The sequence below is a fragment of the Brassica rapa genome, chromosome A07, assembly GCF_000309985.2.
Source record: "Brassica rapa cultivar Chiifu-401-42 chromosome A07, CAAS_Brap_v3.01, whole genome shotgun sequence".
In the NCBI taxonomy this organism is placed as follows: Eukaryota; Viridiplantae; Streptophyta; class Magnoliopsida; order Brassicales; family Brassicaceae; genus Brassica; species Brassica rapa.
Window position 1 is genome coordinate 17,621,925 of NC_024801.2, and position 15,261 is coordinate 17,637,185.

General features: G+C 35.3%; 4 protein-coding genes across 5 annotated transcripts; 2 read left to right on the plus strand and 2 right to left on the minus strand.

The window, feature by feature from the left end:
• The first annotated feature begins 1,750 nt into the window (after nt 1-1,750).
• On the plus strand, nt 1,751-4,409 carry LOC103829968 (FKBP12-interacting protein of 37 kDa). Of its 2 annotated transcripts, XM_009105661.3 has the most exons (13): nt 1,751-1,969; nt 2,055-2,116; nt 2,365-2,432; nt 2,519-2,555; nt 2,649-2,736; nt 2,828-2,892; nt 2,963-3,040; nt 3,152-3,199; nt 3,286-3,339; nt 3,509-3,670; nt 3,769-3,838; nt 3,930-3,985; nt 4,076-4,409. In XM_009105661.3, exons 1-13 carry the CDS (start codon nt 1,897-1,899, stop codon nt 4,247-4,249), a joined length of 1,035 nt encoding a protein of 344 aa, XP_009103909.1. In that variant the 5' UTR covers nt 1,751-1,896; the 3' UTR covers nt 4,250-4,409. The 2 variants fall into 2 exon arrangements, with proteins under 2 accessions (XP_009103909.1, XP_033130943.1); XM_033275052.1 differs by having other exon boundaries at nt 2,519-2,736.
• Nucleotides 4,410-4,646: 237 nt separating this feature from the next.
• On the plus strand, nt 4,647-7,717 carry LOC103829969. The gene has a single exon (XM_033275053.1). It carries the CDS (start codon nt 6,152-6,154, stop codon nt 6,827-6,829), a length of 678 nt encoding a protein of 225 aa, XP_033130944.1. The 5' UTR covers nt 4,647-6,151; the 3' UTR covers nt 6,830-7,717.
• Nucleotides 7,718-7,860: 143 nt separating this feature from the next.
• LOC103829970 (50S ribosomal protein L17, chloroplastic) lies at nt 7,861-8,765 on the minus strand. The gene is made up of 2 exons (XM_009105663.3): nt 8,494-8,765; nt 7,861-8,411 (listed from the first exon to the last, which is right to left on the minus strand). The coding sequence occupies exons 1-2, from the start codon at nt 8,708-8,710 to the stop codon at nt 8,002-8,004; spliced, it is 627 nt and encodes a 208-aa protein (XP_009103911.1). The 5' UTR covers nt 8,711-8,765; the 3' UTR covers nt 7,861-8,001.
• A 1,730-nt stretch (nt 8,766-10,495) lies between these two features.
• Nucleotides 10,496-13,289, minus strand: LOC103829971 (vesicle-associated membrane protein 727). The gene is made up of 6 exons (XM_018652684.2): nt 13,140-13,289; nt 12,657-12,873; nt 12,355-12,556; nt 12,137-12,257; nt 11,373-11,428; nt 10,496-10,779 (listed from the first exon to the last, which is right to left on the minus strand). The coding sequence occupies exons 2-6, from the start codon at nt 12,844-12,846 to the stop codon at nt 10,623-10,625; spliced, it is 726 nt and encodes a 241-aa protein (XP_018508200.1). The 5' UTR covers nt 12,847-12,873; nt 13,140-13,289; the 3' UTR covers nt 10,496-10,622.
• Nucleotides 13,290-15,261: the final 1,972 nt, after the last annotated feature.

Genomic DNA, 15,261 nt, shown 5'->3' on the forward strand with positions numbered 1-15,261 from the left:
AACATGTTCCTGGAAATGAGCAAACAACATATATTCTAATAAAGGCTCTCGGAAGAATCAAGTTCAAGGATATGAGAAGTTTCAATGGTATACAAGAATTGGAGAAATTCGACTTCAAGTTTAAATGAGAGAATGTTGACTTAAGCTTGAAGAAAGCTTGAGTCACAAGTTATTCTAATCCTACTGAGTTTATTTTCATAAATATTTTTTTCTGTATAACTTTTACATAAGCTTCTACATATATAAGGTATATAATACTTTGTTTTCCGGTTATCATATACTTGAAATACCTTTTTAATTATTAATTTTCTATTATAGATAGAATCGTGCATAAAAAAATATAGGTCAAAAAGTAAGAATTTTTATCTACCCCATTATCTTGAAAAATAAGAAAATGGCTAAAATTGCACTCTCTTAACTCAGATTCATATTCCTCGAAACGGAGTTATGTGTCGTCAACTTCTTGAATGACCAGACATCATCGAGCTTATTTTGGTGAAGCTGTTTGAAGATGACCACATTCTCCACAACAAAGTAAGTTTGTTTCTCGATTTTTTTAGCTTAAGAAGAGTTGAAGCTTGTTATACATACAAGCAGTGGCGGACCCAGGAGTGAAATTGACTGGGGTCAAAAACTAATGAAAGTGTCTCTGCTGGGCTTCGAAGTCGAGTTCTGTGGTGTCAAAGGGCGCACTTAACCAACACTGCTACCAATTCTTTACTGTTTTTCTATGTAAAACATAATTTTAACATGTTTTTTGTGGTGTCAGGTGACCCCACTCCTCTTCACTTGGGTCCGCCCCTGCATACAAGTGTTTCAACAAAGGCTGTTAATGAATCGTTTAAAGCATCTTCGCGGCTTACACATCTGGCGGAAAGTGGAAAGTTCGACCGAAGTAGAGGCGTCAAGAGAGTGTGAAGTATGCAACTGGACTCAAAGCGGGGATGGATCTACAGCTCCAGAACTGATCTGTGACTGGTATTGGTAGTTTCAAGTTAGTCACTGTTCCGACGGCGTCGTCTGTTCAAATCTAACTTCAAAATTATTTATAATTTACGCTATAGCTCATATATTTGTCATTATTAATGTAAATCCACAAAATTTTATAAATAACTAGAACATATGTAAAAACATATCAGTAATATTAATTAATAAAAATTTACATATAAAATTATAAATTAAAATACATAATTAAATATTAAATTACAAGCAAAATACAACATTATTCTATAAAATAATTTCTGTAATGTTCCTTCTTCGATTATACAAAATTTGTTTAGACAATATTTTACAGGTTCCGGAGCAAATTTACTAGACTATTAGTATTGTTGTAATATTTAAATTTATGTATTAATTATGTTTTCATGTATCTTTTTAAAAAGTTTTTTTTATTAACTTTCTTTTATAATATTTTTGTTGTCTAATTCTAGTTTTAAAATATTATAAATTTTATTTTAAAATTTTATTTAATTTTATGTGTAAAATTTTAATCTATAAAATTTTATGATATACAAAAGTTTCAATGATTAAAAACGATAAATAAAAAAAATACTTAAAAATCATAAATGTGATGTGTAATTAATTATAAATACCACAATGCAAATAAAAATATGAAACTTCAAAATTTAGAGTTTTGAAGTTTTGTAATTAATTATAAATATTCTAATGGGTTTTAAGTTCGATGTCCAATTGTATTAGAATGGCTTTGGCCTTTAATAATATAAAAGTTTTTTTTTTTTTTGCTAAAATATTTTCTATTAAATAATATAAAAGTTGACGGAAAAAAAAAACTTGTATCGAGAGCGAGACCGCTGGAAACTAACTAAGCCCTAAGATTCTCAACTGCCGATTCGTCATTCCACCATTGACACAAATCTCAGATCTTATTTGGCGCTAATGGAGTTTTCCTTACAAGACGACGACTTTGGCGGCGATTTCTCCGCTTCTAACGCCACCAGAGCTGCTTCAGGTCTCACTCACATAACTCGACTCCTAATGGTGAGCCGATTACAGTAGAATCGTTTATCTAATTGTTCATCCGTATCATGTTGCAGGCAGCAAAAGAAGTTTCGGTGATCTTGAAGACGATGAGGATGACATCTTCGGATCCAAAAAGGTAATCACAACAACATTTAAAAACGTTTTGGGATTCTTTATATAGTTCCTGAATCTATATATTGCCTCGTGGTTCTTGAGCTTTGATAATCAAAAGTCGTGGCCTTTCTCTGTAAAAAGTGAACACAGTATCAGTTTCTCTGGTTATTACTTGATTGGATCACCCGTTTTCTTTCTCTCTGTCTCATTTCCAAACACTATATAGCTCAGTTTGCATTATAAAATATGCTGTTTATGATGACTATTCAGGTTCGTACGAAAGCTGAGGAAGCTGCCCCTGGTGTTGCAACTGGCATGATCCTGTCACTCCGTGAGAGGTTTCTTTTATCCTCAATTTTTGTTTAAAGAAATGAGATAATGTTTAGTAGTCTTAACCTTCACTTTTGCACTCTCTCTTTGGCAGTCTTCAGAACTGTAAAGATGATCTTGCTTCATCTCAGGTTTTGCTGTTAATGATCTCTTTATTTCTATACTTTTACTTTTCACAATATCACTTCTTTTTTTTTGTATCTAACGATCATCCTTATGGTCAGAATGAGCTTGAATCAGCAAAAGCAGAGATTCTCAAATGGAAATCAGCCTTTCAGAACGAGTCTTTCATACCTGCTGGAAAATCTCCTGGTTAGCCTTCCCCATGCAACCGTTTGTATATGTGATGCTAATCCTCTTCACATTTTCTAATGAATCCGCCTTTTTTTTCTTTTTCTTTCAGAGCCTAGATTTTTGATTGACTACATCCAAAATCTGAAATCTTCTGAGAGATCTTTGAAAGAACAGGTTGGTATTGAGTAATAAAGATGTGTGTATTTATCAGTTGTAGGTTCTTATGGTTTATTTCACATTTCAGTTGGAAATTGCAAAGAGAAAAGAAGCTTCGTACATTGTACAATATGCGAAACGGGAACAGGAAATGGCAGAGTTGAAGGTAAAATCTCAAGGAAACTCATTTTGCCTATTCACATGCTTTCGTGTCTGATTCCTTCATTGCCCGTTTCATGTTTTTTTATAATAGTCTTGGATTTTTTTGTATTTCTAGTCTGCTGTTCGTGATTTGAAATCTCAGCTCAAGCCGGCGTCAATGCAGGTAATACATTTCTCCCAAATGTTTATTGTGAACTTTTTTTCTTGGCATCTAATTGTGGTTAAACTATTCTGATTTAAACTATGTAGGCGAGGAGGCTGTTACTGGATCCAGCAATTCATGAAGAATTTTCACGTTTGAAGGTGTGTGCACCTACTCTTTTTTCTGCCGTCCATTACTATCGACCCTTAGAAGAATGTATTAGGTCGTAACTTAAATCCATAGACAGTTCCAAACTACACAAAGTTTTATTTGAGTTATGAAAGACCACAAAGATGGCTCCTCATGTATCTTGTTTATGTTGCACGACAGAATCTAGTTGAGGAAAAAGACAAGAAGGTCAAGGAACTACAGGATAGTCTTACAGCATTTACTTTTACCCCTCTGAGTTTAAAGGGCAAGATGCTTATGGAAAAGTGCAAAACCCTGCAAGAGGAAAACGAGGAGATTGGACACCAAGCTGCTGAAGGAAAGGTAATAAAGCTTGTTCTGTTCTAGTTCTTTCATTCTGGAAACTTTTTTGGAAATCGTGAGAAAAGATTGATCGTTTCCTATGTATACTGTGATGGTAGATTCATGAACTAGCAATGAAGCTATCGATGCAGAAGTCTCAGAACGCAGAACTTAGAAAGCAATTTGAAGGTAAGTTATATGTTGATATTAGGTTGAGCGAAGATTTTGTTCATACGGGGTTTGGATTGAGCGTTTGTTTTTTCTTGTGTGTGGGGAGCAGGACTGTACAAACACATGGAAGAACTAACTAACGATGTTGAAAGATCAAACGAAACGGTGTTGATCCTTTTGTCTTTATCCTCTTAATTGGTTTTGTTGGAATGAGATTTTGAAGAGACAAAGCTTATGATGATGATGATTTTGCAGGTGATAATACTGCAAGACAAATTGGAAGAGAAAGACAAGGAGCTAGAGAGAGTAAAGAAAGGGATGGAGGTTGTTGTGTCTGATGTTGCTGAAAAGAAAGATGATGGTGAAGATAAAGATCCAAAATACTCGGCTCTCCAAACGATGTTCACTTCTATACAATCTGAGAGATAATTGCAATTGTATTCATTCACGCTCTTATATTGTTCAAAGAGTTTTCTGATAAATGCATGAAAACATTAGTTTCCATTAGGAGGCTTTCTACCCTTTATTTTTCCGATTTTTCATTGATAGCCCGAAGGCAAATAAGATGCACACAATCCAGCCTTGCAAAGATGTAGAGTTTCTTTCAAGTGTAACAAAGGGTCTCTCATAGAATTGTAAAACCCCAAATGTTCAAGTACAATGCTACACTAGTGTACACATTAGGCTTTCTTTCTGACTCGCAAGACACATTTGCTTCACAGCAACCCAAATGGCTGCTCAAAGACACTACTACTAAGCTAAAAGAGATTGATCACTACGCGAACTCAAGAAAACCAAATAATACAGTAGTAATAGTAGCTAACGATGATGGTGTGATGTGAAGTCAACTGGCCACACATGAACAAAGCCGTGCCTGTTTCCTGTATATATCTCATTGCGTTCTTCATCATAGAATAGAGCAGTTATGTCTTCCAAAGCTTCAGCCACAGCGTTTCTTGTTTGCTTTGAGTTATTCCCCAAAGAACTGCCACTGCTCTCATCTTCTTTTGGTGGTGCACTGCTTGGAGTTATCTTTAATTTTAATGTTTCAGATATTCAGAAAGATGGCAAAATTGTTGCTCCCATGGGATGCTGGGAGACAAAATTAACAGAGGAATATACTAGCAGCTACATATTACTGCAGTACTTTCAATACACAATGTTTCTTCCAAATGTTCGATATATCAGTACACATGAAAAATAAAAGTATTTTACAATCTACGCATCCTGTTGACTGTTAGAAATAATAGGCAGCGAGCAGTTGAATTCTTCAATGATTCTATATATTCTTTAAGGTAACTTTTAAGTCTTTTTCGATATATCATTTTATAGAATGGTTTAAAAAAATCTGAAATTTGGAAAAATGATTGTTGCTTCTCCTTTTTTCTTATGTTCTTCAAAATAATGTGCAACTATACATTTATACTTATAATTATCCATATATATTATATTTGTATTATAAATTTTTCATGCAAAACATGGGATCAATACTAGTACTTAAATGGACCCTAAACTATTTCATCAAAAACTGATTTAGACGTGAATAGAAAACTGAAGTAGTATACAAAAGTATATGAAATATAAATATATATCCCTTCTATTTTATAAAAAATATCATATAATAATTTTTCACGTATATTAAAATATCATTAATTTTTTTTTCTATTTTTAAACAAATATTTTTTCTAATTAATACATAAAAAGTGAGGTTAAAATTGAGTTTTAGTTAAAATTCTGAATTAAAATATAAAATGATATTCTCTGTGAAACAAAAATAAACTCTAATACAAAATAAACCTATACCAAGCCATGTGATTACCATGATTTCTATCCTCTTTATTATTTTATCATCTCCATTCTTCCTCCAATATAGTTGTAAGAATTCAATTAATGCACTCGTTGAAAAACAAAAATAGTAATACTATTAAATAGAATGATACACGTTTTCTCACGTAGTTATTTAATTAATCAATGCATATCAGCGCTGCTCAACATACAACCAACCTTGGCATTCTAGCATTGACCACATGTATTACCATTACCTTCATTCGCACTCTATTAATCGATTAGTTTTATAAGTATCAATGAGATTTCTAGAAAGTCTATTGAAAACCTCCAGACCATTTATTAATTTATTGCCGTAAGCAAGCAAATGATTTAAATATAAAGGCCGTGGAAAATGTAGAAATATTTTATTCCAAAAATTGGTATAAATACGTGTAACAAGTAGTCTTCTTTTGGAAGAACAAATAATAAGAAAATAAAAAAAAAACTGAAAAAAAAACAGCTCAGAGGAACTACAAAGGCGTAGAGAGAGAGAGCGTCTTCACAATGAACACGGATGATAAAAAGGAGAAGGCAGGAGCACCCATGTTAGCAGCAGAAGCAGCAAAGTCAAACGCTGACATGGAAACGCAGCCTCCAAACGGCGGCGGTCGAAAACGCAACCGCAAAATCTGTATCTGCGTCAGTCTCCTCATCCTCCTCCTCCTCATCTTTATAGTTCTCCTCGTCTTAGGCCTTACTCTTTTCAAACCCAAAAACCCAACGGCCACCGTCGACTCCGTCGCCGTGGAACGGCTTCGAACTTCCGTCGACGTCCTCAACCTCAAGGCCAACCTAAACCTAACGCTCAACGCCCATCTCGCCTTGAAGAACCCAAACCGGGTCGGATTTAGCTTCGGTGCCACGTCGGCGTTGCTTAACTACAAAGGCCAGTTGGTCGGCGAAGCGCCGCTCCCGGCGAACAGAGTCGGGCCGCAGAAAACGCTGCGTATGAACGTAACGCTGACGTTAATGGCGGATAGACTACTATCCGAGTCGCAAGTTTTCAGTGACGTCATGTCTGGTTCCATCCCGGTCAACGCTTTTGTCAAGGTCGCGGGGAAAGTAAGCGTGTTCAACATGTTCAAGATTAAAGTGAAGTCGTCTGCTTCCTGCGATGTGACCATCTCTGTTTCGAGTCGCAACGTTACGAGTCAGCATTGTAAGTATTCAACCAAGCTGTAGTTTCCTTAATCTATAGATCTCTATACTTTTCTTAATCTATAGGTCCCATGTATTATTTGCTATAGAACGAATAAAAACAAAAGGCATTTACCTTTTTCTCATTTTCATATAGTCCATGTTCAGATAATCAGATCTCAAATTATGCAGCACAGAAGCAGTAAGTAACACGTTGAGTCATTACCAATCAATGTGTCAACGTAACATATGTCTATGTACTTAACTTTTTTTCATGTGAGAAAAAGTCCAAGAACAGCAAATTATCTGATTAATGCCATAATAATAATACATAATAAATTTGTCATGACCAAGCTTAAACGTTACCCCAAACGGTGCCTTGCTGCATGGTTTCTTGTATCAGCACCGTTCTTCTAATATTATCTTTATCATTGCATTGACCTTGGCATTGCCGGTTTACAAATCAAGAAACTCGAGAATTCGGATCCAATCTGCAGCTTTACAAGGCATCGCCTCGAGTATTGATGTTCAGCTCAGTTTCACACTTAAGTCGGCCAGGTTCTTGTGAAGAATCGCAAGTCGCATACCGGGGAGAAGCAAGTGGGTGATGTCCATCTTCCTTCGGGTGCTTTCCCGACAAAAGGTTCATCGATTCTCCCCTGTCGGCTTACTCTCCAGACCGATAAGTTTTGTTGTTGATTTAAGTGACATCGTACAAGATCTACTGTGCGGAAAGATTTGTGTTGGAAACAAATCCAAAGATCCCATGAAAAGTCAAAGTTGATAGGAATCTTCAAGAAATACTTTGTAGCTATTTGGATATATAGCGAGATCAACCTGGACTTTCCTTCCATGAAAGTTCAGAATCAAGAATGTGAATGAGCACCAAGCAGTGAACTATCCTAGACTGTGTTCTCCATTGTTTGTCCTTAACTTTATCCTTCTTTTAAATCCACTTGAAAATCTTTTTAAAACTCATTTTTCATTACATCTCACTTGAAAACTTGTAACAAAGATGTAAATAACGAACCCGACACCTATTCTAGACCCTTTCCTATCAATTTTTAACCAGAAAATTCACAGTAACCGTCTCCTCACATCCAAACTCTTTAATCATACAATATGAGAACGAAACCACATTTACCAAGAAGTCTATCAATTACAAAGCGAAAAGTCAAGCAATTACGCAATAACGAAAAGGGACAACACAACCTCTCTTAAACAAGCTCAATATACGCCATAGGAGCATTATCACCTCTCCTTGGAAGAGTTCTAATGATCCTCGTATACCCTCCATTCCTCTCCCCGTACCTATCCGGAACCTCAGCGAACAATGCGTGAACAATCTGCTTCTCGTAGATGTACCCCAGAGCTTGCCTTCTCTTATGCAGAGACCCGTCTTTAGCGAGAGTAATCATCTTATCAACAAACTTCCTCATCGCACTGGCTCTAGCTCGAGTCGTCTTGATTCTCCCATGCTTCAAGAGCTGCGTCGTGAGTCCACGTAAGAGAGCTTTCCGCTGGTCAGGTGGTCTGTTCAGCTTCGGGACTCTCCTCCCGTGTCTCATGGCGTATACGCGACCACCACCGTCGATGATTTTGAATCCACTCTCGAAGCTTTTCCAGTCTGCGTTTAGAAGAAAAAAACGTTTTGGAGATTCAAACGATTGAAGCGGTTTTATCGAATCTCTGAAGGGAGGGGAGGTTACCTGGGAGTCCGGTTGAGATGAGAGGGTTGACCGGAGAGAGACCGGAGAAAGATGGGAGGAGTGGTGAAGGAGCTGAGACGGGGAGGCGAAGAGTGAGTGGACGGCGGGAAGTTGAGGAAGGCAAACGGCACGAGGGAAGAGCTGATCTGAGAGAAGACATGCTCCAAACTCTAGTGACGGAGTCTGTAGGTGTGGCCATTGCCATTGGAATCGCCATTACAGGCAGTGTGATTCTTGCAAAGATTGGAGGAGTAGAAACTAGAAAGGATAAGATAGTGGAGGACTGTGTTTATCAGACATTGTTATGGGCCTCAATGGGCCCAAAACCGATAATATTTGCATTTGAGATTATAATTTGTTTGGGCTATGTAATGTAATATTTTTACAATATGTTTATATTTTGTATTAACTTTATAATTTAATTTTTTTAATAAGCCATATATTTACATATAATTTTTAGAAAATTATTATCTTATTAATTTATCTAATTATTTTGTATTTTTACCAGTTAAATATGTACATTTATCATAATTATTTTGTATTTTTACCAGTTAAATATGTACATTTATCATAATTATTTTGTATTTTTACCAGTTAAATATGTACATTTATCATAATTATTTTGTATTTTTACCAGTTTAATATGTAAATTTATAAAATATTAATTTATAGATAAACATAATTTTTTTGGCATTAAAATATGAGAAAAAGACCAAAATAGCACTAAATCAAGTTTTTGTTCCCAAACTAGCGCTCAAGGCCAAAAGTCACAAAAATAACACTCAAGGGGTGGAGTTTAGGGTTTAGAATTTAGGGTTTAGGGTTTAGAATTTAGGTTTTAGGGTTTAGAGTTGAGAAGTGAGGTTTTGGGGATAAGATTTCAAATTTTGAAAAATAAAAAAATTTAAATTTTTCAAAAGATAAAATGCTATTTTGGTCATTTTAGTTTTTGAGTGCTATTTTTGTGATATAAACTTAGAAATGTGCTATTTTGGAGATTTGTCCTAAAAATATATAAGTTCTATATTTTAAATAGAAAAAAACTAGTATAGAAGTAAATATAGAAATACTCTAATGGTACCGATTGCATTAGAGGCGCATGCCACGAATTATTGTTTACTTAACACATCCAATTCTCCAAATGCAAATTTTTTGTAAACCTACCTATTACTCTCTCCGAAATTAGATTTTAGAATTAAAATTTTAGGTTTAAAAATATGAAAAGAAATTTTTTTAAAAATTTTATCAACACTAAACATATTTTTATCAAGATTAATTTAATTTCTTCCATGTTCAATGATATTATTTCTGACTTTTAACCTAATATCAGATTTGCCCAATATATATAGTGTGGGGATAATAAAAAAAAGTCTTTATGAAATTGATTCCATATATCCGCTTTATAAACGAGAAAGGGCAATTGTCAATAATAGCATATTTTGAAGTTTATGTCTCAAAAATAGCATTAGAAGGAGAAAGTCACAAAAATGACATTCATTAAAGGGTAAAATATCCCTAATACCCTTGGTTTAAAATTAAATAAACAAACAAAAAAAATAAAAATAAAAAAAGATTTTTTTTTATAGTTTCAGATTATATGTTTTCAGATTAGAAATTTTTATAATTTTTTTTTTGAAATTTATTTTTGAATTTTTTTTTTTTTCAAATTTTTTTTTTATAATTTAAAAATACTTTTTGAAACTGTTTTTAAAATTTTATTTTTTTATTTTAGTATTTATTTTTTTTTAAATTTTAAATCCTAATTCCAAAACCCCACCCCCTTAACTCTAAACCCTAAAGTTTGGATTAATTAACCCAAGAGGTATAAGTGTATATTTACCTCTTTAATGAAACCTATTTTTGTGACTTTGAGCCTTGAGTGCTACTTTGGAAACAAAAACTTGGTTTGGTGCTATCCTAGTCTTTTTCTCAACGAGAAACATGGAGACTGACTTTGTGTCTCTTTTTCCCATGTGATCTTTGCCCTACTTAACATTAAAGATAGCTTGTGGCAATAATGATGATGATATGTTATTACAAGTTCCAACATTTACAAACATGAGCATGTGTATTACGTGCGTAAACAAGGTGATGAATGATGATCAAACAGATACAAAAGAAACCAAACATCATGACGAACATTTGAAACCTCCACAAGCAACAACCCAAACGATAAGAATAAAGGAGAGAATCGCACCTCCCACCATCAGCTTCATCTGCAGGCTCTGTATCCACATCTTCCTTCTTAGCTGCCTCCCTTGTCTCTGGAAGCTATCTGCTTGGAACCTGTGTTTAAAATGGCGCTCGCCTTTTGCGCCATGGCGCAAGGCGCACTCAGGCGATGGCTCTGTCGCCATGTACCACCTAGGCGAGGGTGGGTTCCCTAAGGCGCGCGCCATGGGTGCCTTGTCGAGAAGGCGAGCATGGCAAAGGCGAGCATAAGGCGAGATTAATGTAAACCGTATCTAAACCATATAAGCCTTAATTAATAATTAAACCTTAGACTTTTTTGCTCAAAAAAAAAAAAAATTAAACCTTAAAGACTTTAAAAAAACTTAACCGGGGAAACTTAAACGCCAAACCCTAGCTTTATAAAAGAGAAGTTACATAAACATAGATCTAGATCTCAAGGTTTTTTGCTTAAGGTTAGAACTCTCTAGTATAATAAAGCTTGCATCTTATTTAAATTTAGTATATCAATCATTGCATAAGTGTTCTCTAAGTTTCTTCTCCAATACAAAACAAAACAAGACGTAACTAAAATGACGTAACTAAAATTTTCTTCAAGGCGAGCGCCATATTGCGCCATGGCGCGAGGCGCAAGGCTCGGCACGTCTCGCCTTGGTGCGCCATGCGCCATTTTAAACACAGCTTGGAACTGTAGGTTCTCGCTTTTGTCAACCAGAAGCTCTATCTTCTCTCCCCTGTCCAGAACCTGTTAACATCAATAATTTCACCACAAAAATGATCAGAAAAGGAACATCTATTGCGGGAGACGCTACGATAAATCCAAGCATTGTTTACACTAACTGGTCCTATTTCAACTTTGCCTAACCTCATCAAACACCAACAAAATTGTAGCTATACAACGTATTGAACCTCACACCGAAAGCAAATACAAACATAATCCATAGTGCAAAAGCTGACAGATGATAATATCATAACTTGAATCATCACTAGCACACCTAATTGAGTTCATGCTATGATAAACCCATTTAGTATATCTTTTAGGCTTCCCCAGTAACTTCTTACCCAAATTATATTACTCATTGCTAATATTAATGAACTAAAGACATAATAGCAGTCCAAGGGTTACGAAATGCATGCAACTTCTTCTTATTATCTAACAGCCTTAGATACTCCAGCCCTATATGTCACAGATTTAAAACGTTAACAGGCGTCTGGAGCACACAATATAACTTATCAGACATAGAATAATGAAAGGATGGTTGCAATAGGAACACTTGATAACTCTATCAGCAGAACTACCATGAAAAACTGATCTAGTTATTCGGGATCAAATATCTCTTGCCGACGTTATGAGTTGTTAAGCATCCCTCTCTACTGTGTTCTCTACAAAAACTTGTGTTATAGCTAGCGCGTTCATCTAGTTGGCATTTTCCTGTAACACCCAAAAGCATACCTTCTCTATGTTGTCCATCATAATCCCCTTGACATCAGTTATTTGGGCCTTCAACTTTGAAAGTTTGCTCATCTCTTCAGGATGGCTCATGCAATACTGCATATGCTCCTTAAGTATTGGCCTGTTAGACAGGGAAAAAAAAAAAAAAGACTAAGCATACAATTACAATGCAAAAACAAGGACTGATATCAGATAGCTACATATGGCTACAGACAGACCCGAACTCCCTGTCAAGATTGTACGCAATACAAAACCGATCACCAAACAAATCATCGTCTTCGTCATCATCATCAGCAAGAGGGTGTGGCTCATCGTTCTTTATACTCGCCCCATACCGTTTCTTGAAATCCTCCTTAACACGCTCAAGAAACACATAAGGAACACTTCTTCCGGTGGACTCATCAGCAACCACAAGAAACACTAAAATATACACACAATCAAATGCATCATCATCATCAAGTCAGAAGCAAGAAAGAAAGAAAGCTTCAACTAACTAACAAGCATCGAGAAAAAAACTCACCAAAACCATTGTCAACGAGGAAATTGAAGGTGTGGCCATCGCAGGAGTAAGTATACTTGCTGGAGTTAGTGGGAAGCTTCTGAAGACATTGAACAGCAATGGTGCTAAAGTTTCCAGAGTAAGGAGTATGCTCGGCTAGTACGACTGTTCCTTTGGCAACAAAGCTGTATATCAATCCCTTCTGACTCATTCTCTGAACCGATCTACACACAGATCTGGAATACAACACCAAATAGATACGCAAACATTAATCATAATCTCAGAATCGGCTCTCGCTGATCATATAGATAATCGAAAAGGATATCACCGATCGGATGCTTTGATTATATAAACGAAACGACGCAATTCAACGATCGGCGCTAATTTAGTTACAGGAGGAAGGAATCGATGAAAGGAGGAGACGAAATTAAGCGAGAATCAAACCACGCTTAGCAGTTGTAGCAGCAGAGAAGAAAATTGATTGAGGGAGAGAGAGAGAGTACCTTGAGACTTGGCTTGATGATGAAGGAGGATTAGGCTCAAAGTCTCTGGAATCAATGCAAAGAGATGAGCTCTATCATCTTTTTTGGCCGGAGACGAAATGGTCGTTTGGTTTTTATTGTTTCTCGGTTAATCGGTTTCGGTTCTTGGTTTGCTGGATCAAACCGTATTATTTTATTCTGGCTCTTTTCGGTTTAGATACTATAGATTTTTGAATTCCAGGCTGATTAACCCGTAACTGTGTTCGGTTTGTTTTCACGTTATACCATTTCGATTTTTCGGTTTAGATCAAATCAAACCGTACTTGGTTGGTTCATTTTATATCCAACAATAAAAACATGCGAATCTGAGACTGGCAATAAACACAAGTATAGTTTATGTACAGTTGTTAATTCTTTTTAAAGTGAATTAAGTATTTTATTAAGAAATATATTTTCAATCTTGTAAAATTTAAAATTTTTAATAACTAATAAACAAATTAATCGAACCAAAGTAAAATGAAAATTTTGTGCATTATTGATAAAAATGATATTTTTATTCCTTGGTTTAATAACCTTGGTAAATTGTAAAGTGAAGAAAGATAATTAGTTTCTTTTTGGATGCCTTGTGGGTAAAGTCATCACTACCATATTGGGTATGAACTGACAAAAACGTACACGCAAACAAAGTTGAAACTCAATAATTTTTTTGCAATCAAAAGATATGTAAAAGCAGCAAAGTTTGGAGAACAGTGACACAATCAGGCAGACACACCAAAAACACAGTGACTAAAACTTGTGTCTTCCGCCTGATATAGTAAACAGAGCTGTTGTCACTTAACTAACCATCACTATACAATTCAAGATTTTGATCAGGCATGATACGTCGAGAATTAAGTGCCTCAAACCATTAAGCTCAGCCTGAAGAAGAAACACGACGCAAATTATAATACCATGCTTGAAAATGTGGAAGGAGAGAAGAGTAAAAGTACTTGGCTTGTAGAATTTGAGTCGATTTTTTGCTGCTGGTCAACCATACATTTGCAGGAGATGGTTATATCAGGACCAGTGTGATATGACGTGGAGAGGAAACAAAGGAAGTTTGGTGAAGATGAGCCTAATATAAAAGGGTTGGAGAGTCTTTCATAATTTCCTCATGATAATTCTGCAATCTTGTTGTTTCGGCTTGTTTCTCTGTGGAGATTCAAGACAGGGTTGGATTTGACATTGTGTAGGTTGGTTTCATTGATAAAGTGTATGTGTTCTTATCACAATGTTATCAGATGAAGCTGGAGACAAGTTTATAAATCTTTACAAAAAAAACAAAAAACACTACCTTCACGTAATACAGCTCCTTGGTCTCTTCAACGGCAAATCCTATCTTAGGTACAACACCGGACCCAATGTTTTCAACATAAGACTTTGGGACATTTGTAAGAAATGATTTTTTTTTTCAGTTTTCCCAGTGCCCTTTTAGTTTAAGTACCATTTCTTAAAGTTTCGGTAGAATAGCTGATCTGCACCATATAATACAGTGTTTGAATGTTATCCTGAAAGTTATGTGTTTAATATAGAAATACACCATAAAAGAGACTTTGTTAACTAGAAGTGCTCAAACCAAGATAATAGACCAGTCCATAATCACTAGCTCCTTAGCTGCTTCTGCCTAATAAACTTCATTTTGACTTCTTAGTTATCTGTTGCTAGCCGACTCAGCTATAGTTTCCAAACTGCCAACACAGCTGCACTACAAATCACCTAATGCAATTACAATGTGGAGGGACTTAGAAATCTCCGATTTTTTTAAATATAAAACAAGAAAATTTAAACGTTTGATCGTTTTAGGTTATTTTTTAATTAACATGGAATATCCCGCACATATCGAAAGGCTCAGATCAATCTCCAATTAAAGATGCCATATATAGACCATCTTTCCAGATATTCTAATGAGACTGAAACATGATTTTATATCTGTACGGCCACAAACTGAAATATAATGAAGTGTTTTCAAACCCGTGTTGCTTAGTTCTCCAGAATCCGTCTATTTTTAAGATTATCTTTTTATAACTTAAGGCTACGAAGCTTATATAAAAGAGCTTTTCAAAATTTGAAGACCAAAATCAATATTTCGTTAAACCACTTATCCA